The sequence below is a fragment of the Alligator mississippiensis genome, chromosome 8 (assembly GCF_030867095.1).
Source record: "Alligator mississippiensis isolate rAllMis1 chromosome 8, rAllMis1, whole genome shotgun sequence".
NCBI lineage: Eukaryota > Metazoa > Chordata > Crocodylia > Alligatoridae > Alligator > Alligator mississippiensis.
This window is the reverse complement of record NC_081831.1, coordinates 78,770,242-78,795,010: the sequence shown is the minus strand read 5'-3', so window position 1 is coordinate 78,795,010 and position 24,769 is coordinate 78,770,242. Positions and strand designations below refer to the sequence as shown.

Genomic DNA, 24,769 nt, shown 5'->3' with positions numbered 1-24,769 from the left:
TGAAGCCTGTTAAATCCCCTCTTCAAGCTCCTCTCCTTTTATAAATCATCAGATGATGAGCTTCAGTCCACTATCATCACTTAGCTCTTCCCGTCTCAAGTAAAGGATATGACAATTACACAATAATTTATCCCAGTTTTTACTGAACGGCAAACTTTACTTGATAGAAAGGATCACACACAAAGCTCTCTCCCAAGCTGTAGGGACTATTACACTGCCTGGCAACTAGGTGATAACCCTGGGATCAAACTGACCGAGGCTAAAAAAAGACCTTGGTTATCCTGGGTCCGACTGTCCCGAGCTTTGACTTGCATCAATACAGGCAAGGGCCGGTCATGACATGCATGGCAATTAACTCAAATCAACTGAATTAATTGAATGGCAGCTAACTCAAATTACTCCCTCCACCCTTGTCCAAAAGGTGCAAAGACAAAAGAAGAGGGGTGTTCCTTGTACCCACAACCAAGGCTGGGTTTCAAAGCTGGTATCTCGGTAGATAAAAGTAGGCAACTGTCTGCCAGTCCTCTGGATCATGGTGTATGTGTAAGCAGTCTAGTTGGATGCCCGATGTATCTGCTCGTATGGAGTCCTGTGGCCACCACACCAAGACCTTTGATGCGTATGCCTAGGCAAGAGTATGGAGGTTGCCCATCTCTCCTTTAGACCTTAGAGACGGAGCCCAAAGGCAAGATTGAGTCCAGATGTTCAGTGCCTTGATGGTTGTACCTTCTGCCAGACAGCAACAGATAAGAACTGCTGCCGACTGCCTAATTCCTCAGTGAGGACATGTTTCTGGCAGGATGACATCCCTTAACCTTTCTCCAACCAAGGAGCACCCACAAGGCAGTGGGGGCTAGGACCACTTCAGTGAACAGTGCTGGCAGAGGAGATAAGGTGAATAGTGCCAGGGTTAGGAACCATTTACAGAATAACAGTCCCCCTTCCACCTCCAGCCCTGCCCCATCTATCCCTGCCTTTCGGCCGTCTTCTTCAGGGACTGCATCACGTGCCTCAAACCCTAGCTGGACCAGGTTCATTGAGAGCCCCATTATGTTGTTCTGGGGTGAAATCCTGGCCCCGCTGATGCCAGTTCAGATGTTGCCAATGCTTTCCAGGGGGCCAGCTCTCATCTGGATGGGCCAAGTATCACCCTTTGTTTCACATGGTCAAGTGAACCTTGCTCTGCCTGGTTGACTGAAGCGATCGCATATTCCTCTGGCCTGGGCTCAGTTTCATGCGCTTGCTTCACAGCATGTTTCCAAAATACGCATTTCATTTCCATGTACTGCTAGCAACACCACGAACACAGAGATCAAGCTATTCAAATAAACCTAGTCGTTTAGGCTAGGGACAGAAGTTACACATAAACCAGTATAAGTGATCAGAAACCGGTTCCAATCTGTAACTCAACAGAAGTTCAGTGCACATGAACTGCTTTCATAATGGCTGAAACTGGTTTATGATAAACCAGGAGAGATGTAGTATCAGACTGAACCAATTTAGGTTAAATTGGTTTATTGAATGTCTGTTCCCGATCTTACTGGAGCCGGATTCACTACACCCGATGTGAACTATTTTTCTTCTTCAAGCCAGTCTCAGTCCCCTCCCCAGCAGGGACCATCCCAAAGGAGAAACAACGGAAATGCTACAAGAAACCTATTCAGAGCAAGCTTGCTGTGGTTGCTCCTCATTTCGAGACCCCTCTGCCATTTCAGAGTCCTCACCTGACGCATGTGTGGGAACCTTAAATTAAAGGGTTACTCAAAGCAAGCAAACAAGCGCTTGCACTTTGGACCGGATCGACCCAGCCTCTCTGTGTGCACAAGTTCCTAGCAGAAAGGGTTGCGTTGTGCAAGACAAAAAAAATGGCAAAACTCACTCTCTCAGTCTCCGTTTGTCTTCTGGGATTGTTTCTTCAGGCTGAATGTTCAGGTTGGTTGTTTTAAACCTACCAAGTCCTTTGCTTTTTTTTTTTTTTTCTTTCTTTTGCTGCTGACATAGATAAAAGCACATTGTGTCATTTGATAAGGGAGAGTTTACCAGCAATAAGAAATTGCGGAGTCAGGCTGCTGAATTTGATTGGTTTTCCATTTCAAAATGCAGCTCTTGAGAACAAAAAAAATTGGATTTTTTTTTTTTTTTATGGTGATGAAATTAAGCCCTTGGGTCCTTTTTACTTAAAGAATGGGACATTCCAAGCACCATTATGACTTTGTGCTAAGGAATTGCTCTAGATTCAGTCATTTTTAATACTAATGAAAAAAAAAAAGAGATTTACAAATTAGCTTCCAAACCCTTTGTGTATTTGAATCTGGGAACGAACAGACTGAGTAATACTGAAGCATATAAAATACTCATTGGATTTCCTGTTTGAAGGTTGTTAAATGCCACATGCAGACCAAATTAAGAAGCGAAAAAGAAGGGCAAGTGGTGTTTGTTAAGCGGTTCCGACGACTAACCATATTACCCTGAGCTGGTATCCAGTTCTGCATGATCTAAATTACTTGAATTAATGCACATTCAAATCAGAGGAAGGTGTTTGGTTCCTACAAGGATAGCCTTTTTGTTCAGAGCTCAGCAGGGTTCCTGAGAATGAATGCAACTGGAGTAAATACATGGGGAGTCTGCTACAGCATCTCTCATTTGGGAGTAGAAACTCTACCAACAGCATTGGTTGTTGAAAAATTCTACTTTAATCTGTTTTTTGGGTTTTTTTTTTTTAAACTAAGCAAAACCCCTATCATTGCTTTAACAGGAACTCCAACTCTCCCAGGCATTCAAAAGTAGTGAGTTGCTTTAAACAATCAAGAAACAAAACTTTCCTATGAGCCATCATTGTACAGGGTGGATCAAGGCCAAATATTTCGGCTCCAAACCTAGTTATCAAAGGGGAACCTATAGGTCAAAAACTCTTCAGAAAGGCCTGGGGAGACGCACGAATGGGCACAATCCTGCTTCCTTTTGAGAGGTACAGACTATGAAGGAAGATAAGAGAGAGAGGGAGACCAAGCCCCTGATGTTGGGGGGCAGCAGGCTGTTCAGACAACCCAGAATTGATGGGTGGTCCTGTTTTATGGCTGTAAACGGTGTAGCAGGCAGAGCCAGAGGAGAGAGACCTTTACTGAGTGCTGGCTAGATTGCTTCTGGTACGTGAGCTCCCTTGCATATCCCTACCCTGCATTAAACTCTGCAGCATAGACATACCCCAGCATGTTTGCTAGAAACCTAACTGCCCCCTTGTATTCCTTAATCGGCAGGCATCCCACCAACCAAGGTCCCTCATGAAACCCGGCCCCCTTTCTGCAATCCCATGCATTCATTCCAAGACTTGCATGATGTCCTTTCCACCTGCCCCCTCTCCCTCCCCATGGGCTTGGTTTAGCCAGGGAATGTGTCAGTAATAGTGAAAGGGTTGAGCAACGAGCATGATCTTATAAAAATGTCGGTGTTGATAGTGAGCATAGGCAAGAGAACTGTTGGGCCAAAGAGCAGACTTCCCTACTAGGAAGAAGGATGCACCATCTGGCAGCTGCTGGGCAGGACAGGAAGACAGGAGAGCGGGGATCTGTTTCACCTGAGTGACTGAACGCCTCTCTTTCCCATACTGCAATGTTGAATTGAGGCTAGGTTAACCCAAATTGCCTTTGCATTTGGAGTACGAGCTGGTCAAGAGTTACACAAATCAACGGTCAAAACTTCAGCTCCAAGAAAAGAAGCGAACTACTTTTCGATCCTTCTCCCAAATGCAAAGAGCCGTTGCTATCAGAAGGTTACTAGCCAAAGAGGCACAATTCTCTGGTAGCTATGAAACTGGCTGCTTCGAAGAACAATTTGTTGCTCTATTAATATCCAAGGTCACATGCTTCCATCAAGATCAATTTTTTAATGCTCGCTGTGCCCATTTTGATGTTTTCAGTTGAAAGCAAGTATCGGTGCAAGAAATGAGAGAGTAACCTTGTATGAACTAAGTTTAAGTAATAAGAACAACTGGGACTGCCACTTGCAGGAAGTTACATGGTACGAATCCAGAATACTTCCACTGGAGTTCACTGCAGTTATTTCTAGAGTAAGATGTTAGCTGAGTTAACGGGAGTTTTTTCCGGCATGATTTCCAAGGGCTTTGGATCAACTCCACTCTGCTGATCTCATTTAGAGCCTAACAGCCACTCTTTGAAGTCTCCTCCTGCTTCTCTCACCGAGCTTCTTCTCTTCAACTCTCCAATGGCGCAGAATATTCATGCAAAAATCTGTTCTAGCACAAACCTTTTATGTAGACAAGAAAGTACATGAAAATGTTGAACCGTAGATATAATGACCAACTTCCACGCTACGTAGAGCTGCTCTACAGTACCTTCCAGCGACAGTGAGAGGCTCTAAGGGCTTTCCCTGTACATCTGTTATTAGTAACAAGGAGGAGCCTTGAGAATCGGACTGCAAAGTACTTGATCAACAACTTGCTCTCGTTTAGTAACAGCTGTTAACACACAAAGAGGTCATACATGCCGGAGGTAGGGATAGTCATGGTAAAATAGTTCCCTGGTGGTTAGTACTTTGGAAAAATTGGTCAAGAGAGCCATAGTTAGCCATGTTAGTCTGAAGTCAAGTTGAAGGTAGGACAGACTTGTACCTTAGATGAACCAAAGTGGATATATCTCTACTTCAGCTCACAAAAGCTTGTGCTATATATCATCTAGTTTGAGTAGTCCAAGGTGCAAATCTACTCTGCCTTCAAAAAATGGTCAGGGACAGTGTTTGGATGGAAAGGACTTTCACTTGGTCTAAAAACAAGTTGTATTCCTTTGGCTCCATTACACCATAATTATACCAGTATAAAAATGTGATCGTAATAGTATGGCTTATCCCATACAGGAAGATAAATAAGCCTTATTGACTTGAGTTTGTCATGAGATGTTTGGTTTTTTTTCCTTCCAATGGTGTACTCCTGGTCTGTGCCCTTATGTTACAATTACTATGGCTATATCTCAGAGCTCAGAACAGACCCAAAGAAAGGACTCAAAGCTCAGAACAGACCCAGAGTTATGGTAAAAGCCCTCTTCCTGAATATGTAATTACAATTTCCCTAAGCTAGGGAAGAGAATGTATCATAATGTATTTTTTTATATTGTAGTTTTTATCGATAACCAACAAGCAAGCTCAGTTTTGCCTAGGCAAAAGAGGTTCAATTCCAAAAGGCTGGAGGAGGTTGTTTCAGGGAACCTCGAGAGGGAATGCATCGAAGAAAAATGCAGTTATGAAGAAGCACGAGAAGTTTTCGAAAACGAGGAAAAGACGGTGAGTATTGTTACTGCAGAGCAACAGAAACATCACTTCTGTCCTGCTAGTCGTGGTGAGGGTAGTGCAGGGGAAGGAGAAGGTGTACTTCCCTTCGTATGGGAGAAAAACCCATATATTTTCTAAAAGCCGCCATTTGCCTCTGTATGAAAAATATTGGCTGCCCTTATGCCCACTTGAGTCTTATCTAAGCCTTTATAGCTAAGCTGGTCCCTTTCATTAGGGGGATTTCTGCCCTCAAAGATTTTACCTGCTAGTCCTTTATCCTCTTTATTCATTCTGTAGTTCAGTTTTGAAAAGAAAAAAAAAGAAACAATGAGATTAATAATATTGTTTTTTCTTTGTAGATGGAGTTTTGGAAAGGGTACCTTGGTAAGAAATTTGCTTCTTTCACATTTTAAAACCTAGTCGTTCTATAATCATGTCTCAGCATATGCCCAGGTCACAAGAGAGACAGATGTCCTTTGAAAGAACATTTCCTATTGTTTGAAACCCAGCTTCCATTAGAACCAGTCAGCGTTCTTCATGCCAAGTATAACGAGTTGGCATTTGTGTGTCCTGTTTACAGATAAAACCCAAAATAAGAACAGGTTGCAAAAGGCTCTATAGAGGAAGACTCTTCCACAGACTATTTCCTGTTCATTTGGTGCAACCGGTCAGGTAGCAGGCTGCAAGTTTTAGCCATCTGGCTGGGATAGAAGATGTGAACACAGCGGGTAGCCAATAGCAAAAGCCCTCTTTCACGTGCAAATAGCCACTCACTAAATGTGCATGTGAGCACAGCACAATTGCTAGAAAACAGCTTATTAAAAAAAGAGCTTGACTGTTCAAAGCAAACAGCAGCCTGAAATTCAAACTAGTGTCCACAAACTTGGACATTTTTTTTTTACACTTCATTTTTTACTGATGATCTATTTCTTCACTCCTTGGTCTCCATCCACAAACTACCCCAATAATCCCTACTCCTCCACCCACAAAAAAGGTTTCAGTGCACACTAAACATCTGAAACTAATTTTAACAAGATATGCTTTAGCAAACGAGTTTCTTTGTAGATTGGCTGAGCTCCCAGAACATCTCACTAAAAAAAGTCTTAAATAATTCAGATTAGTCTGTCCAGACTATAAAATAAAAAGTTACATTTGCATTTTAAGATTGTCCTCTGGAAAAAAAAAAAAATGGTGGTACTATAACTTGGCTGCCATGGTTTCTTTCCTTAGAGCTGAAGAGTCACCTTTCCAAAAAGCATCTCCTCCATTTAACAATGGACACCTCTTTTTGCTAAACTCACAAGGTGCCATTAGCAGTATCGTAGCCTGTAGATGAAATTTGCTCCTTGCAAAAGGGTAGCTCAAGACCATGCGATCATGTAAGCCCCTTTTTGAAGCTATAGGAGATAGCTGTCTTTTAGTGACAGGTGGTCAACATCTTCAATCCTTGATCAACGCATGCTGCAGTGTAAACTGCTCCAATGAACTTGTAGAATCCGACCTATTTTTGCCACCGGTTTGTTAGAGCAGGTAACACTGCTTTGGTTTAACTGCCCTAGCAACAAGGCAACAAAAATTCAGTCCCTAGTGCCCAAGCTGGACATAATTACATTTTGCCCCTACTCACTTTGTCATCTCCCTTCTACCTGCCCATTCTAAAGCTGCATTAACAGCTGAATTTGCTGATGCGATGTGAATACCATTCTTCTTTCCCCTTGGGCCTTGGCTATTTGTAACAAGGCTCCACTCCAGGGGTGGTCATTGATGCCCATGGACCCCGCCTCAGCCCTTATCAACTTCACTCTCTTTGGGCAAACACTCCTTCTCTCTCCTGCCATGCCTTGATGTACGCATCTTTCAGATACAGGAAGGCTGCCCCAAGGCTTCCCAACTTTGATCTTGGGAACTTGGGTGTCTCCACTCTCCACTTTAAGGGTTAATTATGTGGCTTTGACCACCCTTTATACCATGCCCATGCCTCACAGATGATGCTCATTCCAGCTAGCACATGCCCCTCCTGGGCTACCAGCTCCCAGTCCCAGTTCTTGCTCCTCCTGGGCTACAGGCTCCTTGGCTGCCTCAGTCTCTGGCTGCAAACCCTGATCTTTGGCCCCTCTCTCTGGGTCCTGGTCCCGATCCTAGGCCAGTCGAGACTCCTGGGCTTCCTGGCCCTGTTGACACACCTGAGCTGTAAATCTTTAGGCTCTCTGGCCCCTCTCTCCCTTCTGGGCCAACTGGCACCACCCTACCTCCCCTTGGTCCCTTCCACAAACCACCAGGTGTTGCTTACCCCCAGCTCAGATGTTATCCAGGAGCCCCTCTCTCCATGGCCCTCAAGGCTACACTGCCTGCCCAGCTCAGGCCCTGGGCTTATATGCTTCAAGCCTGGCCCCCTCCTGCTGAGGCAAATCTCCAACTGGCCCCTTCCATATCTGGAGACTGCTTCTCATGCAGCCTCTTCCCCTCTTAATACAGCAGGCACGCTAAGCATCCTGTCACACTATTAAAACTTGGCTTTCTTAGGATTCAGTATCACTAGTTCAGAGATACCAATTTTTTGTACGTTGACTGTTTTGTGCTAGTTTGTTTAGATTAAAGCATGGACTTAAATACAGAAGAATATAAACTTTTTTTTTTTTTTTAAATATAAAGTCACTAGCCTTTATGATTGCAGGAAAAAGCCTTTATAAAAAAAGTGATCACTCCCACCAAAATTCAGTGTCTTAATGTGCCGACTCAAAGCCAGAAGAGCAGATCACAGCTTCCAGAAAGGAAAGATGAGACCATTAAAAGAGGAAGGGGAAGAGGACCTATTAGGCTACCTCCTCACTCCAGCTTCCATAACTGAGACCTAAGACCTAGTCCCGACCTCTCATCCAGGAGAAGAGAGAAAACGAGGCCCAAAATTGGTCCCTTGTGTATAACATAGTTGAACAAGGTGCCACATAATGGTTATGATGTCAGAATAATTTAAGAAAAACTCCAGGAGGGCTTTCCATTAATAATAATAATAATAATAATAATAGCCATCAAGTGCCAATCTTCTTTAAGCTGACCCTGGGAGGTGGGTAGGGAGGTAAGTGCTTGCTGTGACACACCAAATGACAAACATTTCTGTCCGCTCATTAATTATCCTACTTCTGTTTCCAAGATGGAGATCAGTGCAACCCAAACCCATGCAAGAATGGAGGCTCCTGCCAGGACGAACTGAATTCTTACGTGTGCTGGTGCCCGCTGGGGTTCGAAGGGAGGAACTGTGAGCTAGGTATGTACCGAGAGGTCTGTCGCATCACTTCCCTTCCCTTGCCTCAAATCAAAGGCAGTCTAAATGGCTTCCATCCTGCTCCGATAGGGTTTGTGCACCCACTTTGCCCAATGCAGATCACAACATGCAGACGCCACCAAGGGGCAAGCGCATTGCGGGTCTCAGTCTTGATCTACACAGGCTCAAGAACAGGAGCTGCAATGGCTCACCCCAGAAACAGGACTCTTACGCTAAGATGGCACATGGGCTAACACAGAATTAGAGCTGAGGTCTTTTTGGCAGTCAGGCCTGCCAATGCAAATATTTACACAGAGAGCCTCCTTTATCTCTGCCCAGCAGGCTTTTTTTTTCCGCTCCCAGTGTGGATTATGCTGGTTAGAAATACTTACCTCCACAGATGAGATTCTGTGCCTTTTGAAATCAAGAAAAGATTTTTTCAGTGACTTCAATAGAGCCCCAATTTCACCCCATGCTCCCTTCTAGGGAGATCCATGCCAGCCAAACTGGAATTTGCCCCTGACTTCAAAAGGATCGGGCTTATATTGCCAGGCGTGCCCGAGTATTGCTGAACAGTGCCTTTGACCTTCCAAAATTAAGCGAGTAATGATGATGATTACTATGTACACATTATGATCCAAACAAAATGTAAATATTTTCCTGAAAGGCTCAGGAGTTTATGAATATGGAACTGCTGATGGCATAAAGAAACAGGATCTCTTTCTACTGAGTTATTCCTGACTGGGCTCTGATGTCGAGTAGCTAGCATAATGAATGTACAAGACTCACTGTGCTAATAAGAAATTCTCTTTCTTTTGGCTCCGGCAAGAGAGAAGTGCAGGTTAGGAAGCGTATTTCAAAGCTGCATCAAAAATTAAATGGGCTCATTACAGTGTTCTCAAGGAAGGGCAGAAGGAACAAAAATAGCAATAGAAATGAAGCGTAAGAAGTGTCTGTAAAAATAGTAAATGATCACGTTAAAATGGCTACAGGAAGAGATGTGTCCTTGAGAAAGTGAAAGGGAAGATCGTCTACCATGAAGTTATTTGAGAATTACAAGCAAATCCATTGATGAGCTGCTTTTGACACCAAGGAAATGGAGATCCAGAGGAGAGAACGCATCCAAAATGTCCTTAGTGAAACCCAAATTTTACCTTTCCCCCCAACTCCAGGTTTCATGGCAAACTCCAACCTTGGTTTAATCAAATGCTGCAGCTCCCAAAACTTTTCACATCACTTTGGGGTGGTTCACGTCATGGAAAACGCATGGCTTTGCATGACCTTTTTTGAAATGCAAAACCTGGTGGCACTCAGCAGCTGACACCGATTTGGGCATAGGCCTTCTGGGCTCACTTCCATCTGGCAATTGGGGTTTGATGTCCAGATTTATGCTGCAGCTCTCCCCCACAGCATCTAGTCCCCTGCATGGAAATTCAGGAAAGTTGGGTGGAGAAGAGCAGCACAACGGGGAAAACATGTGACTTTGTAGCCAAATATTTGTATAAACCTTTCCAAGCGGAATTGCCAAGTTCCAGAGGGCTCTGCAACGCGGAGCAGCCTTGATCTCCCTAAAGTCACTGGCATCAGGACAGGTACAGCTCTGTAGCAAAAGGAGGCTGGGCTGGTAGACACTTATCCTTCCACAACAGTCCCAGTAAGTGGCTGGTGGATCAGGAACGAGGTATCCTAAACCAGCCTAAGCTCTACAGCTCACAAGAGCAAAGGCATGCAAGTTTGCTGTGGCTCTTAAAACCCCCCACAAATATTGCCCTAACCTATTACCCTAACCCTTTCCTGGCCCTTATAGCACTTGGACTGGGTTACCTGCAGAGCCAGGAGCAGGTTAAGTCCCAAGTAAACAAGCTCCTCGGGGATACATCCAGCCCCCCGTTAATTTTTCACTGTCTCATTATGCTTGCAAAGCACCACACCACTTTTCCTCTTTGCTTCCCATTCAGATTCAACCTGCGCGACCAAGAACGGAGGATGCAAGCAATTCTGCAGGAATGACCTGCAACACAAAGTGGTTTGCTCCTGTGCCGCTGGCTACACACTTCACGAAGACAGAAAAACCTGTATCCCGGCAGGTCAGGTTCTACAATGATTTCAGGATTTGCACTGAGATTTCCAAAGCCCCCTAGTAGACTTAGGCACTCAACTCTTGTTGAAATCCATAGGATTGGTGTACGTCTAAATCCCCTTGGAAATGTCATTTTTGTTGTTTCTTTACTATGATGCATTTCAGAATCAGAGCTATTTTCTTCTCACCCCGGATGCTTTGGGTATTTCAGCTACAAAAGACAGAATGGAAATACTCAACTAAAAGAGGCTAAATTATATAGGCTGTATGAAATACCCAGGTAGTATAGAACAGTACCCAACTAAAAAACAGTACCCAAGGTGGGTAATACCCACTGGGTATTGTTTACCCAATACCCAACTGTTTAATAGTGTAAAACAGGGATCTTTGAATACATCTGTGTATACCATCAAGTACACATCTCTGATATTCAAAGATCTTTGAATACCATCACGTTATTCTATAAGTTATTCAAGAAGACCTTACTGCACACTTCCTAGCTGCGATTTAGAGAGGTATTCCTGTTTCATCACTGTATGCATGTGCATGTACACACACACATACATACAACACACGCAAGCACCTATGGCATGTGCTAAAATACACAGCCTAAATCTTTATTCCCCAAAAAGGGGGAAAAAAAATGGATTTTTCATGTCTGCAACTTCAGAATGAAATTTGATGGTTTTTTGTTTTTTTTTAAATTAAACAACCATCATCTTGTTCTATTTTCCCAAATCTCTGCATTCTTCATCTGTTACAATAACCAGAATTCCCCTGGTACAGATTACACAAAGATCTACAACATGCCAGCGTAATTGGGCATGAAGCACCATCTCAATAATACATCGAGCATGGGAAACTTAAGACAGTGACAGAATTTCTCTATTAAAAACTCACAGAAGAATTCAAGGTGGGGCTTGAATAAAATAGGACTTTAAAAAAAAAAAAAAAATCAGAGACCCAACATTAAAACTGCATACCTAAGGTGATAAGCAAGCACCAAAAGGTTATCAGAGGATTGGAAGGAAGCATGCTTCAGGCTCCTACACATTGATTTGAGGCTTACCTTTTAGCCATCAGCTTTGATGAATTTTATTCTCCTCTTCTGTGCTAAAAGCCTTTCAGCTAACATAGACCACAAGCTGTCAGGCCTTGCTTCGTTAAGATGCCATGCCACTTTTCACAAGAGGAGAGGGGTTTACTATGAACAACAAGGGCAAGTTTCAGACCAGGCAATGACAAATCCTACTGAAAAATTCCTCTGGTAGCTTTTACTGGATAGGCTAACCTTTCCTTCCTGTCCTAAACTGAAGTATAGCGTGTTTCCCTTGTTGAACACACAACATTTTACTATAAAAAAGGTGGCTTTCTTTTAGAGGTGAATGACAGGATCCCTAGTGATCTGGGGGAAACTTAACATCAGTGCTTGTTCTTGTCACGGCACTTAGTGGGGTTTCTGCAGATAGCGTGGGAGAGGAATGGACACGAGGAAGCAGAGTTAGTATGAAGAGTTGCTTGCCAATGCAGTCTTCATTTAAAAATAACAACTCTACCCACACTTGAATATTCTTCTCACCTTGGCTGCTTGTAAAATATTTACGGTACACGCACACACGTTTCCATTCTCTGCTGCCTGTGTTTCTATTGCAGCGGAGTTAGTTGCTATAGAAATGTCAGCCCTAAGCCAGAGGAGTGCAAGCCCTGCATAAGTGCAAAGGGAGGCCAGTTTCCTGGTTCCCAGTTTTGATGCTCTGGGTCATCCCCAACAGGATTCCTCAAACTCTTCATCGCTTTGGGCATAAAAACCATGACCTCTCAACAGCGCACAGCCATTGTCACAAGCTGAATCTCATAAAATAAGCTTTTTTCTAGGTCATCCCCACTACCGACATCATGTGTATGTACCAGAGCTCACTGGGAGGCATCAAGATAGCCACAAGCAACAGGCCTGGGAGTCTTTGCTTCTTGAGATGCCTCTGGTGTCATCCGGCCCACTACTAGTGTCACAGGATTAGCTAGCTGACCACTCCTTTATCCTGCCAGCCCTGCTGGGGCCATGCCAAGGAGGCCAAGAGGCTTCCTTAACAAGTCAAAAGCATGCCTCAAAAGGCAAAGCATTTCTGGAGTGCAGGGATGCATGCCAGCTTCATCCACACAAGCAGACCCGTTGGTCTTAGTGGCACTACTCCTAGGCTGAAGTGAAGCATGTGCTTACGTAGAGTGTTAAAAAGGTCTACATTTCTCTCTCTCATACATGCAGATACATTTTCTTTCCTTTTTTACATTGCTCAAGAAGTCTTCCAATGCCTGGCAAAGCTTTGTGCTTTCTCCACTGAGTGCACGTAACTTGGCACTTCAATATTCAACCTCTTGATGGATTTTTTTTTTTTTTATTGCTGAATTTATTTGATCGCAAGAGCTCCTTAAAGTGCCATAAATTAATTAGAATGTAAACAGGGAACATTTGAGCCAGCCCACTTCCCTCCACCTTCTTTATCATCCCGAGGGGGAGATGTGCTCTCTGGCAGAGAGGCAGGCATTTGTCTTCCATCCTGCTGCTTCATGTGTTACGAAGCCGAATGCAACGCGCGGCCAGAAGAAACGCCGTGGTAACAATCTCTCCGTTTCCTTCGCACAGTGCCATTTCCCTGCGGGAGGATTTCAGCGCCAGAAGCCAAAAGCAAGATTACCCGAGCCATGAACACTTTTGAGGAGTGGGACATCACCAATTCTACCGAGGACGAAGCTGCAGACAACGCTGCAGGCAACGTGACAGACTACACGACGGGCAATCCCACCAACGATGTGACACCCACCCCGAGTCGCATCGTGCCTATCACCAAACCAGATACGCGAGTTGTTGGTGGGACAGATAGCAAGAAGGGGGAAATCCCTTGGCAGGTACTGGAGGTTTATCTTGCTGTTCAGCCCAATTATTGTTATTGTGCACAGAAGTATTTCTTTTGTAGACCCTTCAAAGCTTAGTTTCCTAGGGGCCCAAGATCTCTTGGGAGTCTACACTAGCAAGGAGTGCCATTTTTGTCTGTACCTGCACATGCAATAAATGTTGCCTAGTGGAGGGCTACCTTGGCAGCTTGCAAGGAGTGTGAAGGACCACCTCTCGGTCCAAAGAGGGCAAAAGGCACCAGCTTTGGGGGCTTTGCAGCAGGAGATATGAACTCTTTATGCGTGCCAATCCAGCCAGCCAAAGGCAAAGGCTTCTCTGATTAAATAAAATGTGGTGGGATGTGGCAAGTTAAGTATAAGTTCACAGGGAAGAAAGGCCAAAGCCATAATGGATGCTTAATTCAGGACAGCTTGGCTAGGAACAGACATTACACATAAACCAGTTTAAGTGATCAGCAACTGGTTTAAACCTGTAACAGAACAGAAGTTCGGTACACATAAACCAGTTAGAAAATGACTGAAACCGGTTCGAGATAAACCTGGTTGAAAACGCAGAGCAGGGGGTCAGACTCGATGATCTAATAGGTCCCTTCTGACCCTAAAATCTATTAATGTAGTATCCCCGACTTAGCTGGTTTGGGTCAAACTGGTTTATGCAAGGTCTGTCCCAGCCCCTTTTGCCTAAGGTATTTCACCGAGTTGCATACGAGACCGCCACCTCATCACAGGTCCCGAGGCTGCAGCTGGCCCTACAAGCAGACACCTGTCCCTGTGCTGAGCTTCCTTGCCTTCTGGGGAGCTCAGCCGAGATCTGCCGACATGGTATGACTTGCAGGAGTAGGCCTTCGAGTTGAGGCTGGGGCTGGACTATGTGACGTGCGCCACACATCGTGATTTCACCCGTGATGGAGTCATGCGTACGGTTGATTTTTATTCTTTTTATTCCCTTCCCTTTCCCAGACAGCAGCTGCACCCACATGTGGCCCAAATCCTCAGCTGATGGAAGTCAGTACAGCCCCACTGATTTCATGAGCGCTGCGCCTGTTGGCAGCAGCTGAGGACGTAGCCAATTGTATTTTAGAATTACCAGCTGCTTACTCCTCTGACATCACAATGCCCTTGATTGTGACATCATAGCCGTCTCCAGCCTGACAAACAGGGGTGCCACGCACAGGGGCACCGTACCTTGTGAACCTAGTGAGTGTGCATTAACCACCGTGCAAACGGTGAGGGAAGCGAGGTGCAGAAGAAATGTTAAGCTTCAAAATTTTCCACGGCTCTTCAAGTTCATCCTGGCTTTGATGAAGCTGGCAGACTCCTGGCCTTGTCCATGCGAGCCATGCAGCGAAATAAAATCAGGATGAGGTGAAAAAGATGATAGTGCGAGCTCCAGGGCAGCTGGCCATGGGGAAAGCAAGAACAACGAATAGACGCTACACAGATTGGAATATAAAAGGCTCCATTTGCACAGCTCAGGCTCAGGTATTTTAGGTCCATCTCAAACAGAAACAGAGCGAGTGTCTTATGCAGGCGCTCCCAGGAAGCTGAACGGTAAGAAAAGATCAGCCAGGGGCAGAGACCGCTTTGCTGAAAGAGTCCAAAAGAGAGGGGGCTGTCAGTTGAAATGCTAGCAACAGGCAAAGGCAGCAGTTAGCATAACATCTCATGGGTGACAGCAGAAGTCATGCTCCCCTGAACGTGCAGGTGTGTACACTGAGCTACAGGCAAGTCATGTCAGAAGGCCAAAATTAGGCACCTAAATCGACATTTGGCTGCCTTGAGGCAAAGGCCAGATGTTGTCCTCAGAGGCAGACAATGCTTGAGATCTGTTCCTACTATCATGTCTTCGATTCTCGCACCTCATCTACTGCATTGCAGTGATGCACAACTACACAGTGTCATCCATAAGCAAAGGATGCTAGTAAGTGATGCTGCGGTCCAGGGAGTGGAGGGGGAATGACTGGAAAGACTCACTCAGATGGGGATGCGGATCCAGCCCTAAACCTCCCAGCATCCGTGGCTCTCCCTTACCACTTCTGCTACGCCACAAGGCAGGAGAGGAGCCCTACAGGTTCATAGCTACCTGGAGCACCCGAGAGCAGTCCAAAAACCAGCTGCCTCCTCCAAAGTGTTTGCTGGCCTGATACCCAGCTTTGGGCTCCATACGAGCCAATAGTCCTTCTTTGGTGCACCTTTTCCTTTCACCCCCTGGCACAGAACTGCCAACATACGTGGTTTCCACTAGGCCCATGTAGGTGCTTATGGTGCTGTGGCCCAAAAAAAAAAATTAGAAAAACCTCGTGACTTCATTTGGAAGCCACGACATCGGGAATGAAAGCGGTCCCAAGCCATCGACTTTGAATTTAGGTCTAAACCTAGATTCTAGGTCATTGAAGGCAATGATGAAGGGCAGGGGGAGGAGTAAAGCCATGCTCCATCATCCCTTATCTTAAAAAGATAAAATAAAATAAATCTTACATGCACACTTCGACAGCCCGACATTGAATCAGCACCGGGTTGTTTATTTCTGTAATTGTCAATCTGTGCTGCCCTCCAGTGGCTTGGGGGCTGCACGTGTCCCGGGAAGTCTCCTGTCGGGTACCGAGAGCCCCTTCCCGACAAAGCACAGCATGGTTGGAGTCAGCATGGGTATTCTTCTTTCTTAAATATTAGGGAGATTGGGGGGGGGGGCGTTATTACTAGACACCTGTGAGATACCAACTAGTCAAAGTCTCCTGTCGGGTATGGAGAGCCCCTTCCCAACAAAGCACAGCACGGCTGGAGTCAACATGGGTATTTTTCTTTCTTAAATATTTGTGAGATTGGGGGAAAGGGGGGGTTTATTAATTGACACCTGTAAACTACCAACTAGTGATTTATCGCCGATTGTAGAGCAGCTCTCGTTTGCTACGAGTCGCTTGCTGTTTGCAGGGCTGTTCTTCATAATTATGAATATTGATCTCTCATGCTTAAAGTTCTGTCGAAGTCAAGGCAACATCCAGCAAGGAGGGATGGGGATAGTATGAAACGGCTATCATATTGCCTTTAAGGAACAAAATAATAATCACTCTTCTTGATTAATTGCATCAAATCAGCTTGCAGATTTAATTTGTAATTGCACTTTGAAGCAATGAACACGGATGTCTGTGCATTGCGAGCGTCAATAGAAGGGCAGCTATGTGCCCGGGGGCTCTGGTCCATACTGGTTATACTGGGTGTTAGCATACAGGAGCCAGCTGGAAGTACTGTAGTCATAGGCTAGGGAATGAGGGACTGAATGTTATGCTATGTCCAATTGCCCTGCCTTCATCATGGCTTTAGGGGGGAGAAACAGGAGACGGCTCTTCGAACAACACTCACAGTATCTACAACAGGTTGTCAGCCGGCAGACTGGGTTAAAGTACGAAGTGCAGGGACTCGGTGGAAGGTGCTTTTGAGAAGGAGGGAAGTGGGCGGTTGCTTTGAGTGCCGATTCTGTACCACTTAGCAGATGCTATTCGTCACTCCTTGTCCTCCCACTAAATATAACTGCCATGTGCAATTCCTCCTCATTACCGGGTGATGCAGTACCCAGGGCTCACATTTCTTTTCCCCGTAGGTTCATCTGAGGCATAAGGATGCAGGATTTTGTGGTGGGTCTATTGTCAATGAGAGATGGATTGTAACGGCAGCACACTGTCTGGTGCCTGGGGCAGAGATTACTGTGGTAGCAGGTAAGCCAAAAAAAAAGAGCCTTATCCCTGATGACTTTTATCTGAATCATGGCAAATACGATGGGAGCTAGATAAAGCCCTTCCCTGCAATCAGGAGACCACATGTGCCATATTAAATCAGCATTCAAATCCCAGCAGACTGTTTTGCGGATGGAGCACAGTCCTCAGCAGGTAGGGAGCTTGAGTTTGCACAGGCTAGGAATCACGTGGGCACATCCAAACCATGCACAAAGGCTCCTCCCCATTGCTTTTACTAGGAGCAACCACCATGCCTTGAAAGGGCTGGAGTGTGCTGGGCTTTGCAATTGTCACCGATAGTAAAAAAACAGAGGGAGGTCCAGAGTACAACCGCGTGCAAGTCATCTCCACTGCAACAATGACAACGGAGCTACAAACAGTTTGCACCAGGGCCAAACGTGGCCCGCAGGAGTTGATTAGGAATAGGTTGTTTGGTTTCTGCAGGACCCAAGGCACAAAATAATGGTCTCATTTTAGAAAGGCAGAAGTCCGCTTCACAAAAGCCACCAGTCGCTCAACTCAAGTCAACCTCACATCAGAAGCCAGAGCTGACATGGCCGTAAGTGTCCTTAAGCTAGGTCATGCTCCATCCTCAATAGGATCCGACCAGTGGTCTGTGCAGTGAGGTATATGGACCTCTTCACACAGTGCCTCCAGTTAAAGACTGCACTTTTGTTCCTCTTGATATCAAGCCTCAAATTTGCAGAGCTCAGTAAAGTGTTGAGTGAAAAAAACCCTCATTGATTCATGCAACCCACTGGAATAACTCTGTACAGGCAGCTCAAGGCTTTCCTTCAATACTGAACTTCCATAGAAAATGGAAATTCTGGGCTGAAGTGAAACTCTGAACTTGCATATTTCTGAAAAAGTCCCCAAGCACTTCAGACTACTCAAGTCTTGCTGGGAACTTTTTTTGGCAAGCATACGGTACTGCTCTGCAAAGCAGCTTGTCTTGGTATTTCTGTGATATTTTTTTCCCCTACCCACTGGGCTAGTATCGATTGCTTATTGTGCAACCCAGTTCAATCCAGAGCCCTGGAACCAAAGGTGAGAAATTTGGCAAGGGCTAAAATAGCTTTTCACAGTCAGTTCCCCCAAATTATTTATGTGGTAGGTCTAGTTCAGTACCCAGCATGTGGCATTCATATGGGTCCCACTTGCTAACTATAGCCAAAGAAAAAAGGTGTGTGTGTGGGCATGACACACACACACACACACACACACACACACACACACACACACACACACACACACTAAAACATGCCAAAAAAATTATTTAAAAGTAATGATAAAAAAATATATATATTTTTTTAATATTATAGAAACACACCAAAAATAAAAAACGATATATTTAGATTCATAACTTAGTTTTAACCAGCTCTGAGATGAAGGATGAGAAGGGATTATCAAGACAGTGTTGGAGAAGAGCGCAATGGCTTGGGTTACTGCATGCATGCCTATCCTCCACTTGGATTTCTGCCGTGGTCCTTAATGTTGCATGGGGACAGATCATGGGGCGGGGGGAGTTGTGCCTGGGGAAGGGTGTGAACTGGTATCCCTCCGGAAGGGCTCATTCTTGCCCTGAATGGCACGCATTTGTGTGCACTTGTTGCAAATTTGCTCTCATTTCCAGTTCCGTCTCATATTTCACCTCTCTTCAGTTAAGCCAGTTCTCCATACACAGCAGTAGCAGCAGCACAGCTGGGCTTTAATGAGAAACCTTTTATGGACAAGCATCAAGTAACAAGAGGAAACAACCGAGTGTATAGGTTCTCTCCCTGCCTGTTGAGTTGTGCCAAAAAAGACACGCACATTGCACGCGTCCCACCTTCCATCGTGTATCCCACCACCTCGACTAAATACCCATGTTGCTGTTAAAACAACTGGGGTGTGAGGCTTGGAATAAATGAGCATTTAAATTCCCCCTGCACAAAGGAGCAGCATTTCAGTTCCCCCTCAACATTATTAAGCAACAGCCATAAGAAAAGCCCCTGTCCACAGCAGCCTGCTTTTCACAGCTCAGAAATGCAGCCATTCATTTCTCACATCCTGCTGCAAAGGAACTCGTTCCCAAAGGTAGCGCAACGGCAGTGGCCCAATATCAGCCGTGCGGTACTTACCAAAGCCGCTGCAGCGGCTCTGATCAGACAGCAATATTAATAAGAACAAAAAAAAAAAGCCAACGCACCTCTCCTGTTGGAGTCTCTTCTGGTTTTCTCAGGGCAGGCTCAGCAGGAAGGCAGGGCACCCTGAAGGCCGGCAGCACTGCAGCTATTACTTAGAGCTGTCTATATTCTGGAGGTGATATAGCAGAGCTCTTCAAATGACTGAGACGAGGATTAAAACACACTCATCCCACTTGGGACTATGGGATAAAGAAGCTGCTTGTTGGTCACAGGTTGAAGTCATTTTTCAGGGCTGGCTCACCTGCTTCCTTGAAGGTTCAGCATGATCACAGTGGGAAAAGCTACCCTGCTCCTCCTGTCTTTGCAGGGGAGCTTAGCCTGTCTGACAAAACAGCTTCATTTGGCCTCACCAGATTAATTCTAATGCAAGAGAAGCAACCAGCTTGGTAAACTCTTCCCCTTCCCCTCCCTGTTCTTGTAAGAAAGGCAGTTGCTGGCAAGCAACCCAGCTGCACCACTGGGCAACAAACTGCCTGCAGCTGATTTGTATCTGGAGCAGCAAGGGCCTGTCCAGGTGCAGGGAATTTGGGGCACCCCTGAGAGCAGGCAAAGGCAGGCTTTGGATGCTAGATGTGAATGCTGAGCACTACGGAGTTAGTATGTATGGAGAGCTAGCTAATACCATGGCCCAGCTGGAAGTGGGTGAAGTGTGTGATGGCGCTGGGAAGGAAAGCGCGCTTGCAACCAAGGCGCACAGTCACACACAGCGCTGGTTGGGAAAACCTACCTCTACCCAGTTACTGTCCTGGCAAAGCACCCTTAGAGAGCCAAGCCTCTGCAATTGGGCAGCAAAATGTATAGGTGCTGGGCACAATGGGGTGTAGGTTGTAGCTGTGTTGATCTAAGGACATAGGCAGACAAAGTTCTTTGGGTAAATCTAGTATCTTTTATTAGACCAACTCAAATAGTTGGAAAAATTCTTCTTTGCAAGCTTTTGAAAGCTTGCAAAGAAGAATTTTTCCAACTATTTGAGCTTGCAAGCTTTCAAAAGCTTGCAAAGAAGAATTTTTCCAACTATTTGAGCTTGCAAGCTTTTGAAAGCTTGAAAAGAAGAATTTTTCCAACTATTTGAGTTGGTCTAATAAAAGATACCAGATCTTCCCAAAGAACCAGGGCAGGGGGGCAGACTTGATGATCTACTTAAGTCCCTTCCGACCCTACATCTATGAACCTTATCTGGGCACAGCGGGTGAACTTTAGCAGGCACTCACAGCCCAGTTATACACATGCCAGAAAGAAGACAGCATGCCACCTCCGCCAGAAACTCCAGGCTTGCTCTCACACAAGCCTTCAGAGAATCCTTTTGCCCATCCCTTTACCCTTTGTGGGCCAGACATGGGGGATCTGGCTCTACTTCCAAGGAAAGCTAAATTGAGAGCCACGTACTTGAGATCTGCATTCAGCAGCAATAAATCCACGTGACTCCTTTTGCAGAATCATGGTCCTGTTAAAAGCCCTGGGTAGGAACAAGCTCCTGGGGTAGGATCTTGCGGCTATCCACCGAATCGGGGTGACACCGGCACTGTCGATCGTATCTATGTCATCATCCGTTACCCTGAAGGCTGCTTGTAATGATCAAAAATTTAAAAAGCCGCCTGTTTTTTTTTCTTGCAGGCGAACACGATACCAAGGCTGAGGATGACACTGAGCAGCACCGGAAAGTAATAAACATCATTCCCCACCCCACCTACGATGCCAAGATCAATAAGCACCATAACGACATTGCGCTGCTGGAGCTGGAGAGTCCCCTGCAGCTCAACAGTTACGTTACGCCCATCTGCATCGCAAGCAAGGACTTCACCAACAACCTCCTGAAGAACGGGATAGGCACCGTGAGCGGCTGGGGGAGCCTGCTGTTCCGCGGCCGGCCGGCCCAAGTCCTGCAGGTCCTGAAAGTGCCGTACGTCGACCGCTCAACGTGCCTGAAAAGCAGCTCGTTTTCCATCTTGCAGAACATGTTCTGTGCAGGTTACCCAGCAGGAGGGAAAGACACCTGTGCGGGGGACAGTGGAGGCCCTTACACTACAGACATAGAAGGGACCTGGTTTCTCACCGGAATAACCAGCTGGGGAGAGGACTGTGCGCAGAAAGGCAAATATGGGATCTACACCCGAGTGTCCCGATACGTCAAGTGGATTCAAAACATGACAAAGCTCCCTTAATCAACACAGACTTAGACACTGCTGCTGCTTCCCTCTGCATTGACTGACCGCTGGGGAATCCTGCAGTCCTAATTCAGTTCTTCTTGAATCATGGCATTTTAACGCGCGGTGATAATTGAACTAATTTTTCTTTTTTTGAAGAACAAAGAATATCGAGAGCTGGAGTATGCATGGGAGGGAGGGGTGGGGAGACAAAGCTGCATTCATGATAAATACCCAAATCCTACCCTTCTTCATGAGCCTGTCGCTGGGTTTGGCACGTTCGTCGTAGCAAAGGTCAGGATTTGGCTTCGAGCCGGCAGTATCATGAGCTCATTCAACAATTAAAAGAATATTACATTGCTCTCTGAAATGATCAGTCAGGAAGCTTGTCCGTGGACCTCTTCCATGCAGTAGGCAATCTTTGGGAGAGATCAGCGATGTGTCAAAATTGGCATGTGTGTAAAATGACCTGAAATCACGGACCTATTAAACTAGTATGAAAGTCACTGCAGGCTTCGCGATAATGATTTCTTCTGAGGCCCGTCGAGCTTATGAAAAGATAATTGTTTAGCATCCATCCCCGTGACACAACACTCTTCAGAGTGATCACATTTAATTAGAAAAGACACGCTCGCTTCCCCTGCCGCTGTCAATGGACACAGCTTTGGTGACTTCCTTGGAGCCAGGGAGACTTCAGGCCTGCAACCCCCACTGCTGTTTCTAACATCTCACATGGTATTTCTGCTCAGGAAGTGCTTGCAAAGTGCTGCCATTTCAGAAGGGCACTGCCCCTGACATATCCAGTTTGCATTAGGGTTGGACCCAGAGGCTAACTGCCTCTGCCTTTGGCCAAACTAGATTTTCAAAACCCAGGTTGAGCAGCTCCTTGGCTTTGGAGATGTAACAAGTCCATGGGCACCCGAGTTCCTGCAGATGCCTGAGGCTCTGCCAGCAGCACCTTGTTCTTGTCAGTGCTGAGCATCTTGGCACCCAGGTCATACCTAAGCACTAGTAGGACTTGCAAACAAGGCTCTCGCTAGGGCAATCTTAGGGCACATCTAACCTACAAAGGACAGAAGAAGGAGCTGCAGCACTTTCCCCTCCTCCACCTTTATCGCTGGTTCACCCAGGATAGAGGACAGCTGGATTCAGTTCCCTTCACCTAACAGGTTTGCACCTACATCTTCTCCGTGCAGCCCCAGGTTGCATGGGGTGGGGGTGGGCAGGCACCTCTGAGGTGGACAGGAGACTTGCAATCCCTAAAAAGAGAAAGGGCTGAGTGTGACCATACACCCTCCAGACTATGCCAGGACAAGAAATGTAAAACCTGCCAACACATCTCCATCACCCCCACAATTACAACACCCCACAACAGAACCGGCACCAGTCCTGGATCTTACACGTGCACCTCCAGAAATGTAATATATCTCATCCAATGCACCAAATGCCCTATTGGAAGATATATAGGAGAGACCGAACAACAACTGTGCACCAGAATGGGCGCACACTGAAAATCCATCGAAGACAAGAATACCCAATGACCGGTGGGGGCACATTTCTCACAAGAAAGCCACTCTCTCCCCAATCTCTCAGTTCTAATCCCCAAAGGGATTTTACAAAACACCTCGCACAGACGAGCCTACGAACTTCACTTCATCAACCTACTGGATACAACAAATCATGGACTAAATATAGACATTGGATTTATGCCACACTATAACCTGCTTGACATCTGACTCCCCAAGTACCTCTCCACTATTTACCAGCCTCATTCATTCTCTCCTCCAACCCCTCAAACTCCTCAATTTACATCTTCATTGACTGCCTTTCTTGCCTGCAGACCAGCCTCTGGCTTCTTTACTATCCCTCGCGTCCAGGAAGAGCACACACCAACTGCAGATGCTTCCTCAGCCTGACAAAGGGTATCTGTATTCAAAAGCTTGCAAAGAAGAATTTTTCCAGCTATTTGAGTTGGTCCAATAAAAGATATCAGATTTACCTGAAGAACCTTGTCTGCCTTTGTCTTTAGACCAACATGGCTACAACAGTGCACACCCTCATGATTAGGGCACAATCTGGGAACAGGAGAGACCCTGGGTCCAATCCTTGCTCCACTAAATAGCTCAGCACTTTCTTCCCAGGTGTGTATGATCCAGCTATTAAATCCTGCACCTTCCCACTCCACCTCTTGTCCCCAGCCCAATGACCATTTGACATGTCAAGAACAGATCCAGCAGGAGGGTTTGAAAACTGTCCCTCACCAATTGATCTATAGCCCAGGGGCTTAGGACTCAAACACCTAACTCTAGGAGAGGGCTCAGTGCCATGAACCCCAAGTTGAACCCTCATGGTACAGCAAGTAAGTCCTAACTGCTCTATGATTTAAGTCCTAGAGAGAGGCAGGATTCAAACATCTGCCTAGTCTCTATCCTTCCTACTGACTGGTTTGGATGTGCACTGTGGAGGGAGTGTTGCTTTGCAACTTGAGTAGCATTCATTCAATTAGGCACCCAAAAACTTAGCTGCCTCTGCATTCGGCGCTGAAAAACCCACGTGAATCTGCCCTTTGCTGCCCATTCCACTACAGTTACCTCTAGGTATCTGAATGGGCAATGCCAGATGGTTCCAGGTGGCCTGGAAATTAATGGGATTTGAGCTCCGACTGTGATCAATGAGGAACCTACAAAATATAGGAATTGTATTTATTTCAAACGATTTAATAATAATTCACAAATCCAGCATTCTGTGACTTTTTTATCTTTGCCTAGTTTTGAGTTTGCAAGCTTTTGAAAGCTTGAAAAGAAGAATTTTTCCAACTATTTGAGTTGGTCTGTATTTGTGCTTTGCCCAGAAGTTGTATGTGCTAACACTAGAAGCATTAAAAGGAAAAGCCATTGATGCCCTAAAATGACCCAAAACATTTCCCTTGAACTCTGATGACCCGAAGCATTGAACATTCAGCCATCTGAATGCTAAGTGCTGATTTTGGGTGGCAATTTCACACCACTGCTTTTGTGGCCTCCAGATACCCATCACTATTGTAAGGAAAACAGCATTAACGTCTCACCTGGAAAAAGTAGATCCATGCAGCTGATCGATGGGCACAGGAACAAAACCATACCTTGCTAAGTGAGGCCACATGTTTGCATACACTCCAGAAAATCCAAGCCTGGGAT

At 45.6% G+C, this 24,769-nt stretch overlaps 1 protein-coding gene and 1 long non-coding RNA gene across 2 annotated transcripts; one reads left to right on the top strand and one right to left on the bottom strand.

Annotated features, from left to right (window-relative positions):
- The first annotated feature begins 1,839 nt into the window (after window positions 1-1,839).
- F9 (coagulation factor IX) lies at window positions 1,840-23,600 on the top strand. Its single transcript, XM_006278238.3, has 8 exons — window positions 1,840-1,932; window positions 5,129-5,292; window positions 5,640-5,664; window positions 8,432-8,545; window positions 10,501-10,629; window positions 13,264-13,526; window positions 17,131-17,245; window positions 21,064-23,600. The coding sequence occupies exons 1-8, from the start codon at window positions 1,866-1,868 to the stop codon at window positions 21,609-21,611; spliced, it is 1,425 nt and encodes a 474-aa protein (XP_006278300.1). The 5' UTR covers window positions 1,840-1,865; the 3' UTR covers window positions 21,612-23,600.
- Window positions 8,078-20,027, bottom strand: LOC132252179 (uncharacterized). The gene is made up of 3 exons (XR_009464022.1): window positions 19,452-20,027; window positions 11,692-11,826; window positions 8,078-10,833 (listed from the first exon to the last, which is right to left on the bottom strand). It is a non-coding gene; the product is annotated as an uncharacterized LOC132252179 (long non-coding RNA).
- Window positions 23,601-24,769: the final 1,169 nt, after the last annotated feature.